Source organism: Buteo buteo, chromosome 19, assembly GCF_964188355.1.
Source record: "Buteo buteo chromosome 19, bButBut1.hap1.1, whole genome shotgun sequence".
Lineage (NCBI taxonomy): Eukaryota > Metazoa > Chordata > Aves > Accipitriformes > Accipitridae > Buteo > Buteo buteo.
This window is the reverse complement of record NC_134189.1, coordinates 24,627,449-24,647,046: the sequence shown is the minus strand read 5'-3', so window position 1 is coordinate 24,647,046 and position 19,598 is coordinate 24,627,449. Positions and strand designations below refer to the sequence as shown.

The 19,598-nt window shown below is 38.9% G+C and overlaps 1 protein-coding gene across 18 annotated transcripts in view; it reads right to left on the bottom strand.

The window, feature by feature from the left end:
- Positions 1-19,598, bottom strand: part of LOC142042141 (potassium voltage-gated channel subfamily KQT member 1-like) — a 515,171-nt gene that overhangs the window by 427,547 nt on the left and 68,026 nt on the right. For all 18 annotated transcript variants that reach the window (XM_075051709.1, XM_075051710.1, XM_075051699.1 and 15 more), the window contains 3 exons: positions 18,969-19,064; positions 17,932-18,060; positions 15,320-15,482 (listed from right to left, as the gene is read on the bottom strand). In XM_075051709.1, the coding sequence (XP_074907810.1) occupies positions 15,320-15,482; positions 17,932-18,060; positions 18,969-19,064 (388 nt within the window). The remainder of the gene's footprint in view (positions 1-15,319; positions 15,483-17,931; positions 18,061-18,968; positions 19,065-19,598) is intronic.

The following is a 19,598-nucleotide window of genomic DNA, read 5'->3' as shown; positions in this document are numbered from 1 at the left end:
TCCAACAGAGGTGATGAGCAGATGCACAAGAACAGGACAGATATATAGTGCTAGCTTCAGAGACCTTCCTGTGGTCTGCAGCTGTGGGACTTTCCAAGTCTGAGGTGGTATCCAAGAATTCTTGATGGGCCTTCTTATTCAATAAATTTGTTCACATGGAGTTGAGAATACATCCAAATTTGTTTACACTGATTTTAGTACAGATCTGAACGTGCACTTGCCCAGTGAATGCAAAATTCACACAGTGGCCTCAAACACCTTTACTATTGCTATGGGGGGGGGGGGGAAGCAATACTAGTGAAGCACCATGTCACAGCCCTAGAAAGGAAGGACAAAAGTAAAATGAATTTTATTCCAATAAACCTTTAGAGAAAGGCATTACAGTTTCTGGAAATAACAAAGGCATAGCCCAAGAGGCAAGTTACTACTTTTGAGAGGATAATGTGAAGACTCTTACTACAATCCTAAAGCATTAAGGCCTAAGATTTTTACTGTCAGTTGGAGTCTTGGCATCATAAAGGCTACTGACTGTTGTATCCAAGGCTTTTGGAGATTTGCTTTGAGACCAGTAGGGAGAAATTAACACCTTGTTCCCCATCTCCCTCGCTCCCCCGCTCTTCCTTTGCATTGACGCTCTTGTGCAGTTACTTCCTTGTTCTGAGCATTGACTATGTTCTTCTACTGGGGGGACACACACACCCCCCCAAACCCCATACCTTACAAGTTGGCTTTCAAGCTGTAATGCTTTAGTGTTCTCTTATTCAAATTTGGATATGTCCTTCTTCCATCTGAGAAACAGATTTAAACTAGGTTGAAGTCACAAATGAAGGGAATATCTTGCTGTTTGATTCGAAGTACTGACCATTTCTGGCTTTGCAAATGTTGTTATAACAATGATGTTTGCTAGCATGGCACAGAAGCACCACCTTGATAAGGACCTGCTTCTCTTATGCCCAGATCTAACCATCACCCTCATCTGATATTACAAGAGATTCACAACTGAAACCTTAGCACTCTCCTGTTCTACTCCAAGGTCCTTACAGACTGGCAGTCAGCACAACATACTTCGTTACTTGCAGTTCAACAGGTTAAATGAAAGCTGACAGCATTGAGACAAAAATCTGCAGCATTAATTTACCCTGGAGTATCTGTTCAGTTGCAAAAGCAACTGCTTAGACAAGATCACTGAAATTGAAGAGACCTTTTCTACAACAATTCCTTCATTTTTTCCATGGCTAAGACATCAATTCCTTTGGAGAGTGTGTCATGGAAAAAAGCCACATTTCAGCATTTGAGATGAGACATCTGCACTACACAAGGGACAATGTGCAAAGCTGAGACCTCCTATCTCCCTGCAGCATAGTTTCTTGAGAGGGTTGGCGGAGAAGTTAACACTATAAACAGTGGAAAAATCTCTCGGACAATTCCATCTCATATAGAGAAGAATTGCATGACCCAGTTGTTAGCAGCATCTAAATGAAGGGAGAGAGAGAAGACTGTGGATGTGTGATTGCATCCTATGAAATCACTAGGGTCCATAGTGAAACACACTAAGGTCCATTCAAAGCTGGTGAGGGGACATATGGAGATGAAGGAGGTAGAAGAGAGCATCAGAGGTCTCCTTAGTAAGCTTTACTCTGAATTAAATACTATAGACAAACTTGCTCAAATTAATCATTTTTTAGAAATTGCTACTGATGCAGACTTTTTGGACCACAACTTAAATTGCCTTGCTCTCCATTTGTAAAAGAGGTGCAAGGAGTATTTCCCCCCCAGGCTGGTTACTCTCCAGCCAGTCCACATCTGAGTTTGGCAGGTACTGATGCATTTGTTTATCTAGCAAACAACATCTTTACCCCCTTAAGGAGACTTAAGCAGAAGATAACAAATAATGTAAATTGAGGATCTTTACCAGGCAAAGTAATTCCCCGTAAAAGCCATCACTACCTTATCCAAGTAGATCTCTATCAGCTAAAATTGATGTCATTCATATGACATATGAATAGGCCCACTGTTTTATGAACAGCCAAAAAAAGGGAAAAATCCTATTCAACACTGATATTTTATTATGCTAAGGCATGTTTGCATGTACATTTGCATATACTTTCTGCTCATCAGGCTAAATTAACCCCTGTAAACCTTAAGCTGCTGGGCCTCCGTGTACATCAAAATCTAGCATATGCTTGCTCTCTCTCTTTTAAAAGGTTATAGAAACAGCAGCCAATCTGAGCCCTTCAAATAAACAGCAAGAGAAACTTGTGGACTTCTATCTAGGGCTGCCGGCACACACTTGCTTCATGATGGCTCACTCAGCACAAACTAATCTAGGATAGATTCAGGTCAACCTGACCTGAAATGGATCTTAATTGAGTTAGTACAACCAGGTCTAGAGTATCCCATTGCCATGGTCTGATTCACCCCATTAAAAACAGAACCAAAAAGCCACTAGCAACAAATACTGGCATTATGCTGCTTAAGATTTTTTTTGAAAACTGGAATCAAGTTCTGAGAACTCAGCATAATATAACACTTAAAGGAACACAAATAGATCCAAAGGGTAGAATACAGTCACAGTTTACGTACCTGTGAGGCAGATTCAGGACCAGGCTGCGTGCAAGCCAGAATTCCTGGAACTGGTTATTGGAATTGTAATTCACCTTATTCAAAGATGAAAAAATATTCTTCTCCTTTTACAGAGGAGTTTCTAAGTCTATGCCAACTACACACAATTCTCCTGTTGGTGAGACCACATGCTACAGACCATAGCAAGAACGAAAAAAAGGAAACCCAGGAGGTTTTTTCCTTGATGGTGGATTGCCACTGCTCGAAGATGCTCAATACAAAAATAATACATTATCAAAATAACACATAACTTTAAGAGCCATAAATGTTGCTCTATATTTCCTAGCTGGGTACTCTTTTGCTGCATTGGGTAGCACTGATCACATCTGTATTTTTTCATAATACAAGACAGGAAGGTGCCGTATAGGAGTTTTACTTTTCCTTCCATGCTAATGTGGGTAAGAGAACTCCCTAATAGAGGGGGGCAAAGCAAAGAGGAAGGGATGCCCAAAGTAATTCATCACCCTTCCCCACCCCACCTCTGTGGGTCTTACCCCAGAGGAATTCCCATAGAAATCATTGCCAAGTCAGCTGGGATATTCACTGCAGATTTCTCAATAGAACACCAAGAAGGAAGAGCTTTTCCCAGAAATACATTTAGTCACTTATGATTTTCAAAGTAGTTCATTTAAATATGTTTCCCTGCAAGTGAACAGGATTTATATTGAAAAAGAGTATATATTCCAGTTTTGCCAGCTTCCCCCGTGAAGGAATGTATTGTGCACAGAAAACATCGCTTAAATGCATCAGTTATTTTTCCACATATCTCCCACCAAGTGGCTTTTTAACAATTGTTAGCATTTTATCCAGTATTACTACCCAATTCAGCAATTTCTTTAGTTTTATTTAACAGAAAAGTCAGCTGAAAAACAGGTATCAGTAGCTCACTAGAAAAGTCCAACACCATGATTCTGCAAGACTAAGAATTTTAAGCAAAACCACTCATAGATCATAGGCAGAAGCTTTTTACATACTCAAGGTTTGCTTGTAATTCAACATTGCATTCTATCAAAAGAATAACAAGGTCAAATTGTTTCATCAGTTGTAGTCAAGCAACACTAAAGAGTTCAGAATTTGGCCCAATTTTAATCAATACAAATAAGCAGTCTTACTCACTTAGAAATTTATTAACTCTGATCAATAGATTCTGTACAACAGCTGCACAAAATCAATGAACAACACAACCTATACACAACATTGCAAATGTTTGCTCATTAGGAAATTACTGTTGCTTCCTCTTTTCTTTCCAAAAGATAACAATATTGCAAAAGATTGTTTAGCAAAGTATTCTAATGCTAAAGGTGCACGAGTTGTTATGTACACAGCAGATTACTGGACACTCTAAATTGAAGGGGAATCAGTTCCAGATGTTTTCCACTGATTAAATTCAGCCCAAGCAAGGTTAAGTAAATGACAAGCAGCTGCTTTTCTTTTTTGCTATAGTTATGAGAAATACTCTTAGAGTTCTGACTACCTCTAACTGGCAGACACATAGTACAGCACCTATTTTCCTAGGTTTTCATGATCAGAGACTGTGGACAGTCTTCAGAGCAACTAATTCTTTTCACCTCCAGTCTGTCAGATCTTATGCAGATCAGAATTAACAGGAAGAAGCTCAACAATAAGAAAATAATCTCCCTTCAGAAAGCGTCAATTATGTACATCCCTATGAGACCACCACTCTAATTGCATATGCTATTTTCTACTGCAGTAAGTAGAAATAAAACAGGAAAACGTTAGTGTCACTGGATCAGATCATGGCTTCGTGCAACACTGGCATCACCCTAATGACCCACCACTCTGTTTCAAACAGGACAGCAAAGTGCATTGGTTTCAGGTTCTCAGACATAACACTCATGAGAACAACAGAAAGAAAGTCAGCCAGCAATAGATGCTGCAGGTATAAGTTCAAAATTATTCAAGTGTGAAAATTCACAACATAATAGCAAACAAGACCACTTTAAATGTAAGGATTACCTAGCTCTGTCTAGCTAGCCCTGTGACAAGTTCTTGAACCTTTACTTGCAAGAAACCAAAGAACATTGATTAGAATGTGTCAGTTTTTACCAGGTACGGAGGTTGAAACAAAGCTTTATTTCTTAGATTTCTCTGCTATTTATATTCAGACAGAGGGTTTTTAGCACCCAACAGGGTTAAACTGACAGAAAGGTGTAAAAAGTCCCTTGTGCATGTATCTTTAGGCAAGTTGACAGGACAGATTTTCCATCACAGCACTTATTCTGGCTAGTGCATGGAAGCATTTCAAAAGCACAAAAGTAAAGACAAATATTCTGATGGATTTATGGTTGGGAAAATCTGGAAAGAACACCATGCATCCCTGTATATCAAAATTATTTTCCAGGCATCATCTACAAGACTGAAAACAGTATGCTATGTAAAGAGACATATCAAGCAAACTAAAATTGTTTAGAAAGTGGCTAACACCTGGAAATCTAAACAGGGAGCAAAACCAAAAAAAAGAGAACACAAAATTTTTACTTCTCCATTTATTAATTGATGGTCAGTGTTGCATATATATATACACACACATACACCCCACCCCCAGAACCAGAGTTTATTTTACTTCTAATGCTGGAATCTTTTCAGCTTTCCCGGCTGACATACAAGGTAAAATATGTAAAATACATGCTTTTCAAGCCATATTAACTCACGTATTCAAGACAAAAAGTATATTTAAAGGAGTAGTAAAAGTACATTTACTACTCTGCCATTTAAGTAGAGCCAGTTAAAAAAGCCATAATTTATTTTTTTTTAACATGATGCACTGATCTCCCGCAATAATGTTTTGTCATTCCCATCAGAAAGAACAAATTCTTGTGGCTAAAAAGTAGCTTTACGCTCTGGATTAAATCACATCTTATTTTCCCCACAGAGCATTCCCCTCCACATTTTCTGCAAAAATCAGCTTCTCTTCTTGCAAAAGCTGACATTCCTGATTACCACTCCTCCTTGTTTATGCTAACAATAAATAAACGTGTAGGCCTATGTTTAATACTGCATTGACTAATAGCATTCTTCACTTCTGTAATGCTGTGTCAGTCTAAAAACACTTCATAAACAATTAAGACTCCCAATATCTCTGTGACAGAGACAAGACTTATATTCATTTAACAGATGACGCAACTGAAGCACAGTAAGTTAATTGTCTGCCCAAGGTCACATAGCAAATCAGTAACAGAGCTAGGAACAGAATCCAGGAACACTGACTCATGCAGTGCTCCCTCCTCAACAGGAGACGAGCTTTTTGCATACAGCCTCAACACCAAAACTGCAGTCTAACAGCCCACTACTGCATGCTAGAGCTTTGTCATTGTCCTTCATTCTCATTTTAAGTCTCTAGCTGCCTCTGCTTCTTTTGTGGAAAAGAATTTGAGGCAAAAGCTGACAATTCTTGGCTTTTTATAAAGCTAGTACACACACAAAAATAAAAAAAATACAGAGGAAATGCAAAAAGTTGCCCTTATTGACATTTATAAGATGAATAAGATGAAGTACCTGCTTCTTGCCTTCAGGGGGAAGGCTCTGAGGTGGCTCAAAAAGGCCTTCACTTCCAGTCACTAGTGAACTGCAATGGAAAACCTCACAATCTACAGTACTGCAAGTACTCTGCATGTCACCACTGGCCTAAGTGCTGGTTGGGCTCTTCCCACCTCCCTTTTCTCATCCACCTGATCACATGGAGATGTACCTCGCATTTTGAAATTAAATTACTGTTGTTTGAAGTTTGGTCTTTGGCATGTTAGACCACGTATTCTGGGCTGCACTGGAGAGAGACTGTTGCTACCTCACTGAACATTTAACAAAAAGACGAGATTCTAAAGTAGTAGAGGTGAGAAAAATCCGAGTTGTGTAGCACATACTTATCTGTACTTTTAAAGGTAAGTTTCATAGACTGTTTCCCCAGGCAGCCTCCATTTATATATATTTCCCATTCCCTGATGCACTATCTGCATTATAATTTTTAATATTAAGTTAGTTGACCAATTAGAACAGCATTAGAAAATCATGGTCTTCACCAGAGTTCAAGCCCCCCATAAAAAAAGGAAACCTTAAATCCCAAATTGCCTCCCCCTGGCCAAAGGTTGCCCTCACTTCCCCAAAATAATTTGGAACCTACGACAGGTGCTGCAGTGCTATGCTGAACTGGAAAAGCCTCTTTCTACAAGGGCTCATTTGAGCACAACACATCCCCCAGTGCTATGCAGCGAGGGGGTTATCTTTTCCACACTGTGGCATCACGTACCGTAAACAGGTGGCTAATAGACCAGAGATCAGGTCAAGCAGCTGCCTTTGTACTTGGTATCAAAAATATGGAGACAGATCACTGCAGTGAGTTAGTGAGATACAGGATTAGCAGGGGAACATGAGACAGGAGCCAGTTGCAGGAGCATCGCTGCCTCTGTGGGAGGCTCACAGGCCTGCAGGCTGTCTTCCAGAGTGCCCTCAGCCATTGCTGAGTTGATACCAAATGTGCATTGAATAAAAATTCCACTCTAGTACATGATCTGACCCACTGATAGGCTTATTTGATAGCACCAGGCTCAGAAACCTCTCTAAACACATTTATCAGTTAAACAGTGAACCACTGGTGAATATTTTGTTAACTATCATGTTCCAACAAGTTTTTATCCCTCCTACAGTAGCCTAAGCTAGTTTTCTAGGCCATAATACAGATCCTGTGTTTATGCACATATAAGGAGGAGACGGGAAAGAGTGACTAAAATCAGTATATAAACCGTCTTCTGCTTCTCTCCTATCTACCATGTACATTGCCACATCACAGAAAAATACCCTGCATGATCTGATGCAATTGCTCTCAACTGATTCATGTTCACTTTTACTTATTTCCTTCCTACTCTGGTGGTTTTTTTTGTTTGTTTTCTTTACAAATAATTTGACCACACCAGCATTTTTCTAGGAAATGGACTTTCCTACGTATGGAAATTCCTCCTTTCACCCCTTTCAAAGCATGCATTGTGTGCTCTTTTATAGACCCATGCACCCCACCAGCCTCTTATCAGTCCTGTTAGTGGCTTAGAGGTTGTTTCTGATCACTGCCTTACTGCTCAGCTATTTACTTTGCAAGCCCAGATAACTAAAAGCAACCTGACTTCAGCGTATCTTTCCCAATCCTTTCTCTTCTACTTGATTTGCTCCTCACTGAATCATTAGCCAAATAATAGCAAGTGACACAATTTGTAGTGTGAATTTTAGCCAATTCAGTGTTCATTTTCAGTGAAAAGAAAAAAAGCATTAAGTATTACCTGACATCTTTACTGTCTTTACACTTTATGTTTAATAATTGGGCCAATCTTCCATTCTGCATAGCTTTTCATCTCAAGTTTAGGTCATTAAAAAGGAACAATCTGGGTAAATTGAACTTATCTTTTCTATGTTTTGGAAAAGTGACAGACCAAGATATTCATTTGAGTTCACTAAGGAGCTCCTATGTCTCCTGAATTCTTCTGTGTTGTCCTGTATTAGCGCTGCTAGTAACAGGGCCTAAGCTTTGTACTAAGTGCAAGACCTAAGGAATAAAGCCTCTCCAGCCTGCTCTGTCCAAACTTTTCCTGGCCTGACTTCAAGTGATTTACCCAAGACAGCAGTTTCTCTAATTGACCAGGTGTCTGCATCTGACTTGTTTTACTTTTGTTTATCTTTGCATTGTACAGCCATAGTTTCATATCTACAGTATTAACAGCAGTTATTCTAGTAGAATGAGGTATGTACAACTAAATAATGACAGAGTTTATAGAAATCCAGGCTAGGGAGAATATCGGAGGCCTTGAGAAGTGGAAACACAGGATGCAGGGTATAGGAGTACAGGCATGAGATAAGAGGTGGGGCACAGGCTTGGTACTGGAGACACCACAGCTATAAACAATTCACTAATGGTCAGTTAAAGAAAAACATAGTCCTGGAACAGGACAAAACTGGGTTTAAGGGTAACACAGAAATACTAATCTCACATACATAAAGGTGAACATATTTGGTAAATTCAGATGAAACCTGGAGCCACACACCAATGAAGAAATACATAAAAGTGCGTTAGGAAACATTTATAAGTGACCCCAAGCACATCCCAGGAGAAGAAGAAACTATTGCCACAAACATCATATCCTCCCTGTGAAGGACACCAGGTTTCAATAACTCATTGTAGCACATCCCCTTCTCCCCTGCAGCAAATGAAACCTTAGGACCCAGAGGAACATAAATGCCAGGAAAATAGGTAAAAATTAAGTAAAAATATAATTAAAACTGTAAAAATTCTATTATTGCAACATTTTAAATATGCAAAAAAAATTGCATTTTATTCTTTTTTTGTAACAATTAAATCTGGACTAATAGTGATTAGATCTCAAGATTTCAGCTATACCAGCACTAAATTCTAGTTTTATAACATGTGCTTCCTCTTGCTTATAAAGACTTTGAGTGTAACACTTTTTAGTCTTGCTTCCTACCATACCTTATCTATTAACTCTTGAGTTTCCATTCCTGAAGTCAAATAACTATTTCACTTCTCTCTTCTTCCCAAGGCTGGCTAAGACTATCATTTTATGGTTACTCTCCAACCCACCCTTTGCATTTTTAATCACATCTCCAGCAGTACAACTCAGAAGGTAGAACAGTCTCTCCTCTACTTCCACTCTCCACCTTCTGTACTAAGGCTACCAAAGACCTAGCTGAATAATAGGTTTTTCCAATGCATTCCTTCAGACACAGAGGTCTGGAAAACCCCACAAGATCCTGTATTGTGAGAAGGTTCTGCTGGGTGCACAAACATTAAAAAAACTACCAAACTGATTTCCTGTCTTTATGGTCAACAGTTGAATTCTCCCTTGACACCCCTATGACAGGGTCTTGGATTTTTGTCCTTCCTTCTCTTGCCCAGAGACTTACACAGCAAGACTATCACAATATATATTCTGGATCCAAAAGCAAAAATTATCAGGGCCCCATCAGTACCATGAAACAGCTTACCAAAAACTATACAATTTATTAGGTCAGTTTAATCTCACTTTAAAAAGCTACCTTTGCTTTATTATTAGGCAACATGTTGACTTAAATAGAATTTATCTGCCTCTTTGATTTCCTACATTTTTAAGGTTTTAACAATTACCTGAAATACTAATTTCCGGCAACAAAACATCCTATTCTGGGGTATGCCCTCATTTGCAACTCAATCCCCCCCTGCTGTGCTGATAGTGTCCCTTTTTCCAGTTCTAATAGTCAACTTTACCAGAAACACCACTGCCACTAGTCAGTGGCTGACAGAACTTCTGTTGTTCATTTGGGTTTTTAACTCTGTAGCACAAACTTGTTATTCACCATGCATTTATGCTAAGCCAATGTCATCATAAAGTCTCCCTACCATGCAGAGAAATTTTCTTTCTCTACTGAACAGCTAAATTCAGTCTTACATCACAACTAAAGTTAGTTGGAACATTTTCAATTATATGAAATTTCATCTAAATGTAGTGTCTTTGATGAAGCAAAAATGTTTTCTGGATAAAAAAGTCTAAACTCAGTTTTACTGACATTACTAATCAGAAAAAGCTTGAGGGAGCTGCAAATACCTTGTCTCACCATGGTCCCTGGGACCATCTGGTACAAAGTCCCTGCTCAAGTCCTGTGTGACCAGTGATCGAAACTCTGGTCCTAAATCAGGTAGAACAAGGAGTTGAATAAATGCAGAACAAAAATAAATTTTTAAAACTCAAAAGCTGCCAGATTTAATCAGAAGTAAGAGTGAGTTTGGCAGAGGCAGCTGTTCTCTTCCTCTCAGCCTCCATCTCCCCTACACCACCCCCAGTTCTACCATCCACTTTGGTCATGCAAGATAAACCACAGAATTCACTGGAAGTTCTCACTCAGGACAGCCAGGGCTGAAACAGCAAAGACTGAAAACTCTCTGATAGAGGCATAGACGTATGTTTCCACAATTCTTACTCCCAGGCAAGTACCATTAGTGCCTACAAGTCCTGAACTGACTGACAAATTTAGAAGTTAGAGCCCCCTGTGCTGAATATGGATTCTCACTACAAAACCAGCAGCATGTGCTAAACTCACCTTAAGAGTATGACATTTTTCAGAAGCATGGTATCTGGATACTTTCTCTTACTAATTTGGAACATATCTTTATATTTATGCTCTTCTGACTTACTGACAGTTATGCAGAGCCTCAAAAGCTTTGCTGTTTGCTTTATTCTGTTAATTTTAGCCACATGTTTTTTCTCACCTTTCACTCAGCTTGTCAGCACTGGAATCTATGAATCCACTTAAATTAAAATGCTTGCTTCTTTATATGTACTGCAGATTGTAATCCATCTACACCACTGGGGGAAAGCAACCCTTTTCCCCAATGGAAATGCAGCCTGTTTGCAGGAACAGCCAACCCATTACTAGATAGGTGAATTCCGGAATGTCACCATCCAAACTAGCATTACAGACAGAATAAATCAACATTAACACCCTTACACACTTTATATAAGAGGGCTTACAAAGGTATTCTGGGGGTCATCAAAAATTACAGTTCTCTCCCCTCTCCTGGTGAGAAGTTACTCTTGGGCAGTTTTGCTTTAAATATGGAGGGGGAAGGAGGAGGGGGGGCAGAATATGTCAGCATGCAAGAAATTCCCAAAAGCAAACAGAAAAGCACAGTGATAAATAGGGAATTTTGTTTTTACCCCAGCAGAGATTTATCACTCTGAGAGTCCTGTGACTTTGACAAATTTACAATAATGAGTTGTGCATACAACCTACAATATCTGACAGAGAATAATATATTCCATCTGCTGGAGATGTCCCAGGAGGTTGACCTTCAAGGTCCAAAAACTTTCACATTTTTATAATTTTTTTCCTCCCTAATAAAAGGCATTATGAAACAGCTATTCAGTTCATTTTGAGAAGCATACATTGCAGCAAATAGCTGTTATTTGAAGATGAATCTCAAGTGCTTGTAAGAGATTTCAGTTACACTCAAATGTTATTTGTTTTTTCTTCCATTTGGATCAGCCTTTATGACCTGCCACTCACTCTTGCTATCATAAGTAACACCATCTTGATACTGAAGTGCCTTCTTTAAATCTTACAGGAATATTAAAGATGCCAGAGAGTTCATACATGTCTTGTCATCCTGATAACAGACCCCGCTGCAGGGGAGTATGTACACAATGGCTGACAGAAGTACAGGTAAAGATCAATTTCAAGACTACAGAGAACAATTATGGCTATAATCTCAGGTTAGGATGAAATCACTGAAGGTTTTAAACCACTACATTAAAAAATTAAACTATACACCCTAGTATGAAAGAGTTCCTCAGTAAAAACAATAGATATCCATGAAAAGAATATACTGCACTAGAGTATCTTCAGCATCACAGTTATTTTCCAGAATTGTTTTTCTTAAATGCATGTTTTCTTTAGCTGTTCCTTTTCAGTTTCTTTCTAAATAGCTTCCTCATTTTGAGAGGTTTGACTTGAAACAAGGAAACTATTACTGCCAAAGACTTTTGGCCTTTCCATTCCTGCAAGGATGGTCAAGTTCTTAGGGTTACAGAGCACTTCACATTAGTCACACCCAAAACCCCATGCATGGTTCAGAACTAAGTCAAGAACTATTTTCCTTTTAGGTTATCAAGTGCTTGTTTCAAGATTCCATCACTTCTGGTATGTAAAGTTTTAGTTTCTGCATTATGCACTATCCAATACATGTTTTTTATTACACATACAGAAGTATCTCAGAAACCTTAATGTTGATCATATCTTTAGGCTTTATAAGGCTTTCCTTTTCTCAAGCCTTCTTCATATAGAAGAGGAAAGCATTTTTGCCTAGCTTTGAAAGATATGCCTCCTAAGCAAGTTTGAGCAAGCCAAGAGGATGCTGGGTGGACATGGATACAGGAACAGGACATCCCAAGAAAAACCTTATTTTGAAAAAAAAAAAAGGTATGCTTATGCAATGCAGTTCCTGAATTAACACAAGGAAAAGGAAATTTTAACCTGATTTCAGTCTCTTTCTGCCCAGAACAAGGAGTTTTCTTAGTGGAACTGTTATTCTGTTGCCTGCACTTGCCAGGGATTTGTTTCAGGTCTCCCTACAGTCTCTCTTGCAGCTGACCAGGGCAGCAGACTAGAAGAGCTGTTTTAAAGCAACAGCTCTGCTCCTCCTAGGTCAGGCCTATAAAAAAAGTGATCTAATTCAACCTCAAAGTTTGCCATCATCTGTAAAACATCCACCTCCACAACCAATGAATAAAATATTCCACTATAGCAACACTGAAAGAGAAGCTGGCATGGCCTTTTTCAATTGCCTTTTTTTAATTATTATTTTCTCTGCTTTTTCTGCTTTCAGCTTTTTAAGAGAGGAAAAATACTCCCATTTACAGGCTTGAAGCCTAGTACTTCCACTTCCCAAGAATAGAAGTCTATTAATTCTGGCAAGGAGAACTTCACTGAGAGAAATCAGGTTTAAACTTTTGAGAGGTGTCAAGAATGTTCAGTCAATTGAGCAAACGAGTTTGCCAACTACATTCCTGGAAGCTTTGCAACAGAAGGAATGAATCAGAAAAGTCAAATGAAGTGTGACTTAGCCCTGACACTGGCTAAGGTAAAACGTGAAAGAAAATGAAAAATAGATAAAACTTAATTGGTAAGGGAATAATACGCATGGTTGTCTCAGAACAAGAATAAATGAGACCATCTATAGTAGAAGTACAACAAGAAAACGCTTTCAGAAAGAGCGGAAAAAAGTATTTCCTTTTCCTCTGTTACCAAGCTGTCAGGCAGAAAAAGATACAGGCTTGTCTTTTCAATCTTTTTCCTCTGATGCACAAAGCTTTGCTCAGACTAACTATGGACATTTAAGAAACATAGCGTAAGCGAATAAGTGTCCACTGGCAGAGTCACGAATACAGACAACATAGTCCTCAACACCTCTAACGTCTTCAGTACTGTTACAAGTTACACACCACTTTGCTTCTTCTGTCCATCACTGACTAATACCACAACAGAAAAATACACTCAGCAAAATCAGCTACTTGTAGCTGATAGGTCAGCAAGGGAAGCTGCACAGATCTAACAACAGAATACTATGCTCATTCTCAGCATGTTTAAGAGACATGTAGTTAAAGCAGCAACTTTATTTATAAATCACACCCTTCAACCCCTTTCCCAGAACCCTATAAAAGCACTGGAAATGCCAAACAACAATTAAAATACCACCATTGCTGAAAAGCATTCTGACCTCAAAGTGACAGATACAAGATTTATGTAAGATTATAAAACATACAGAAGAACATGAGGGGTAATGAAAACCTCCATCAGTGGAAGAAAAATTCTTCCTCCCACAATGGCAGTTCATGGCTATCAGCTGCATGAAGCAGAGGCTTGAAGGTCTTTCTAAATCCCCATGGGAGCCAGATGCTTCTACCCCTTACAGATGTGCCTCAATATGCCACAGCTCTCAGATCTCTGCTATTCCACATCTGACTGACAGCTCTAGCTTGGATGACATCAGTCGCATTGACAATACAATCTAGCAACTCTGTAAAGTTAAAGCAACCCAGTGAAACTCCTGTATTGAACACAATCAAAGGTAGAAGACACTACATATTTCCCCTGGGGACAAAAACATTTAAAGTACTTTTAATTAAGAAACCATCATGTCAAGACTACAGTCATACTCTCTTCAGGCTGAAACTGCGTGCCAGCTTCAATGGTACCTAAGAGTAGCAATTTTATACAGAAATAGTGTTCAGGTTTATCAAAGACAGATGAAAACCTAAGAAAAGCACCACATAATATAACTTTGACTAGGGCCAGCATCTTTGGATACCTCAGTTAACTTGGCAAGGCTTTGCGTGCCTCTAGGTATGGAGCATAACTCCTCAGACTATGAGGAAACAACCTTCCCTTGAGCTAAAGATTTAGCAGATCCAGAACTAGCACAACTTTCCCCAAGCCCATCAAAGGAAATCAACACAAAAGGTGGAAAAATTAGCTTCCAAAAAAACCCCTCATTTTATAGTAAACAATATTTCATACCCACATTTCCACTACAAACTCAATTTAAAAAAGAATTTTACAAACAAAGCAGTATCTTAGCTCAGCAGTGAAATTTGGCCAGTTTCCAAGTTGAAATACAACAGCCACTTATAGCAACACACAATATTTTAAATGAAGCAGGAAAAAAAAAAACACTTGTCAAAACCTCTTGGTTGACATAGGCATAAAAAAAAATTAGCTGTGCCTACCACAATTTATCTGCACAATGTTTAAGAAGAAGCTGTAAAAAAGTAAAGATTTTTCCTTTTTTATTTTCCTTCCTTCAGGCTCTGAGGTAAAGTTTAAAGGTAGGGTAGATCTGAGGAAGCTTTCCATCAACCTCTGAGATAATCCAAAAAAATCAGAATTAACTATACATCCAATATCTTAATTGAGTTAACTTTGGTAAACAAAGAAAGCTCTTTTGATGTTCACACCACAGGAATCTAAAGATTTCTTTAATTTGTGTCCCCCTGTTGTTGTTATGCAATTGTCCTCAGTTTGAGGCATCTTGCTTTACTGATTAGTTTAAAATTATTTTTTCACAAAAATTTTCCCTGCATCAGTTCAATTCACTTTAACACTGCCTCTTAAAAAAATGGCAACCTGAACATAAGTAAAAGTAAATTACCTCCTGGTTCATCAATGTAGAAAGATACATCTTTTTTGCCTTCTTGTTCTTCAATGTGATCATAAGTGATCTGTGGAATAGACAAGGCATTCTCTCCTGGGTTTATTACAGGTGCAGAATCATTGCCACAGCCTAGTTTCCCTTTTCTTTTGTATCTTCTAGCCTGTGGTAGAAGTAGAAATGGGATGACATCAGAAGATACTATCAAAACCAGAAAAGTACACATGAACTTCACTATACAGTAAATTCATTCTAGATTTTGTTTGGGTTTTTTAAAGTATGCAATTGAAATTCAGTGAAAGTGTGAAAATATTAACCCAGGTTGTAAGAGTGGCTGATACTGAATTACCAACTTAAATTTGGTAAGAATTTGATTCTCAGAAGATGCCTAGCACATTCTGAAAATCAGGTCTTAAGTAAAATTTCTCAAACTGGGTCCAAAACTCAAGGCACCCAAAATAGTAATCACTTGAGTATACAACAGCTTGGCTGCAACATCTTTCTAAGCTCTAATGAAACATAACCATAGACTTTGAGCTATGAGCTAGGCACTGTACAGCCTTTTCAACTACAGAAATTTTCACCTTTTACCAAAAAGGCTGAATTAGGCACATCAGGAGAAGATAAATCCTTCCTCCTGCCTCCAAAGTTGAAGTTCTCTTGATTTTAGAAGCCTAAGAGGCAACCTAATAAGCACCCTACAATTGGTACACAAGAACAAAAAATGAAGGTTTGGATTTAACTGGTTCCAAGCAAGGCTGGTCTCCATCTGCTTTTGTGACTGGAAGCGACCAACATAACAGCCACTCTCATTAGATGGCCTGTGCTGTCTGCCTCCTGGATGCTGCCACCACCTAGCTATATAAATACTACTTCTCACACCATAGCATTTATTTCCAGTCTTCATGGCCACCTACCCTTTGGCTCTAGTCCCACCTGGTTCTCCTACTCACCTCAAAACAGAGGTAAGAGGCATAAGTTAGTTTGCCTGATGCTCCAGTAACCTTCTGACAAGCAGCTGAGATATAGGACTACTGCACTGAATTCTGCAAAGTACTTTGGCCTCTGATGTGACCACTAAGCAGTTAGAGATAAGCATCAACAGAGAGAACGAGTATTTGCACACATCAACATAAACAGCTGCAGGCTCAATATATTCACAAATGGGACACTGCTGTTTGGTCTAAGTAAACCAATTCTTATTTTATTACGGTCTGCATTCAGTCTTTTGGATTTCATTCTTCTAACTGCTGCACAAACAAAAGCACGTTCCAAATTAATCAAACAGGGCATGAAAAATAGTAGAAATGAGCATTTATTGTAGAGAGTGGATACTCTGCAGTGCATCAAAATGCTTCTAAAGGCAAAGATTTTGGTCTCTCATAGGAGGAAAAGAAACTAGGAATTCTCTGGAGAACAAAAATGCTACAACATGCACAAGATGATCAATATACATTTAAGCCTTTAAAATGAGAGGCTAGGTAGAGAAAGAACTAGTCTCCTTTGACAAGGGAAGATGATCCATTGGTAAGAGATGAAAGAACCATTATTATGTTCTTGATTTAGGGTTAGCAGTTCAGAGGGAAGTTTAGGTTTGATAATATATTAGGGAAATCCCTCTCACTAGAAAAAACAGAGGGAAAATACTAAGGGCACTAAAAACTGTCAATTTTTTCCAGCTCTCCCACCATGGATTGCTTGTTGTTCAGTAAAACATACTACCCAGCCTTACTTCAGCTTTACTCCTTTCCTCCAGGTTTTCCTGCCTCTAGTTACGAAGAAGCTAGTCTCCCGGCAAAGTTACACTCTGCTCAACACCAAGTAGATTGCACTGCTCTAACACTGAAACATAGACATGCACAGAGATCATGCCAATACAGCTTTCTACACATGCTGCGGGGAAATTGTACCACAATTCTCCACTGGGCAACGGGCATCAGTAGGATTTCACTGCCTAAACCCAGGCTGCTAGCATCACTGGGTATCTAAGCTAGACCTGCTGCAGGCCTGGACCTTTCTACAAGGGGTGCTGAAGGCTAGGCAAGCTTGCCAATGAAACTACACAACTCTATTTAGGCAATCTCACCTGTGCAGACAAACACTATTCCACTTCACTGCAGCCACAGCTCAGGAATTTGCCCAAATTTCTACACACAGTTCCACATAAAAGTACCATGGAGAGAAGTACTTAGGCAAGAAAAGCACCTATATTGTCAGCCACATGTTGAATGCAAACATAAATTTTTAAACTAGCTTTCCCCTCTTTCTGTATGAACTACTACGCAAAATGAATGCAAAATGGGCAAGTGTTATCATTGACTTACCCTACCCTTTGAGAAGGTAGAAGAGACTTCAAAGGGCATAAAACAATGGAGAACTGGCACCTGTCTCACCACCAGGGCAAATTGAAAATGAGAAGACATTTGTCCCTCAGGAATATTTTAAGGAAGATTAAACTAATCATGCTGTGGCATGAGGAAAACATTCAAATGTCCCATTACAAATGCTTTTCAGGTCTCCAAATTCTTTGGACACTTCATAAGGATTTTGGCAAGTTATCCCAATCGAAGTAAAAACGAGAAGAGAATAGAGCTCTGCCAACTCTCCGTTACCTGTTTTCTCAGACTAGGGCTAGATGGCGCTGGTGGTTTTTTGGGATGTTGCATCGGTGATGTAACATAGATCTTCCATGTTGCCGTAGAACTGCAGGATTTGTCTGCTGCATAGCACCGCCACAGAGTCTATAAGAAAACCCAAACCCAATAATCTCGATGAAAAAGCAGTCACTATTATCCTGCAGGACAGGTAAGTCAGATTTTGCTGCAAATCAAACTAACAGCAGAATCTTCAATAAATGTAAACATGCTGCAAAGGGTTCTGACTGCAATCACTGTGCTACACCACACAGCACCATGCCCAATAAAATACATTCTTCCCTGTGTATAACTGTGGTGAGTACAATTTGCACCAGGAAACATGCATTCAGCACACAGGGATCTTAAGGATGCTCTTTGTAGCATTCCTCCTAGGAGCTGGGGCCTAACCCTGCCCACAGTAAAAAGAAACCAAAAACAAAACCACAAGACCCCACACCCCCAAAAAAAACCCTCTAAAATCCAAACAACCCTCATAAAAGCAAATCCCCACGAGCATCATAGAATACTGCTGTTTCCCTCTTTCTGCAGTGTGCCACATTTTAGTATTTGTGCACCATGCTATTGCATTCTTTACATTATCATATAGAATGTCATGCTGGGACATTATTCTAAACTGAGTTGTGTGTGTACATGTATACGTATACACATTCATCACCTCAGGATTTGGCAGATGCACAGGACCTAAGGAAGTTAGGAATTAAAGATTATAACAAAGATTTTTTTACTGTTTCACCAAATAGACTCATTGCATTCAGTTAGTGTCATTATGCCTGTGAATCCCAGGTTAGTAAAACCTCTTATGTTCCCTCATGAGAGGGGGAGAGGCAATTATCCAATTCTCTCTAGTGACTGAAATGGATCAAAAAGACAAAACAGTTAAACAAGTTATAGATTTAGAATAAATCTAGTAACTGTGATTCTCAGTACTTTAACTACTAGGCCACACTCCCCCTCCAATACTCTCCTAAGCATTTTACTGTTAGGGGCCTTACCTGAATTAGAGAAGCTGCAGCTGGGATTTGTCTGTTGAAATGCTTCTGACGTTGCTTCTGCTGTACTTTCAGGGCAAAACCAGACCCCAGAATACCCTAAATATAACCAAAATTACTAGTCAGACTGCAATATTACTTCACATGCCTAAAACAAATACTTGGCATATGAACTAAACAGACATTTTATAAAAGACTGTCCTAGAAAAGTTCTAAATTTTCAGATGTCCACACTGACAGAATTCTATTTATTCCAGCAAATAAACCTGAAATTGAGTACATTGATATTGGCATCATGTAACTTCAATAAACAGTATGTGTTTATTGCTGAGATCTACAGGTAACATTAGTCAGAGGCATTCACAGAGTCACGTTCCTAAGGCAACCCTACACAATGGTGGGAGAAGCAAATGCCAATGTCACATGACTGATCTACACCTATTCTTTGAAGTTTTTTAATTCCTTGCCATGAAAAAAACCCACAACTAAAGCCAGAACCCAGCTTGATTTTCCAGGCAAATTGAGCAAAGAAGCTAAAGATATGCTTTATGTCAGCATTTCTGTTGAAAAATAGTTACTGAAGAAATACTCTGTCTTTTCTAATTGCTTTGATGTTGTTGTCTTTATTTCCCC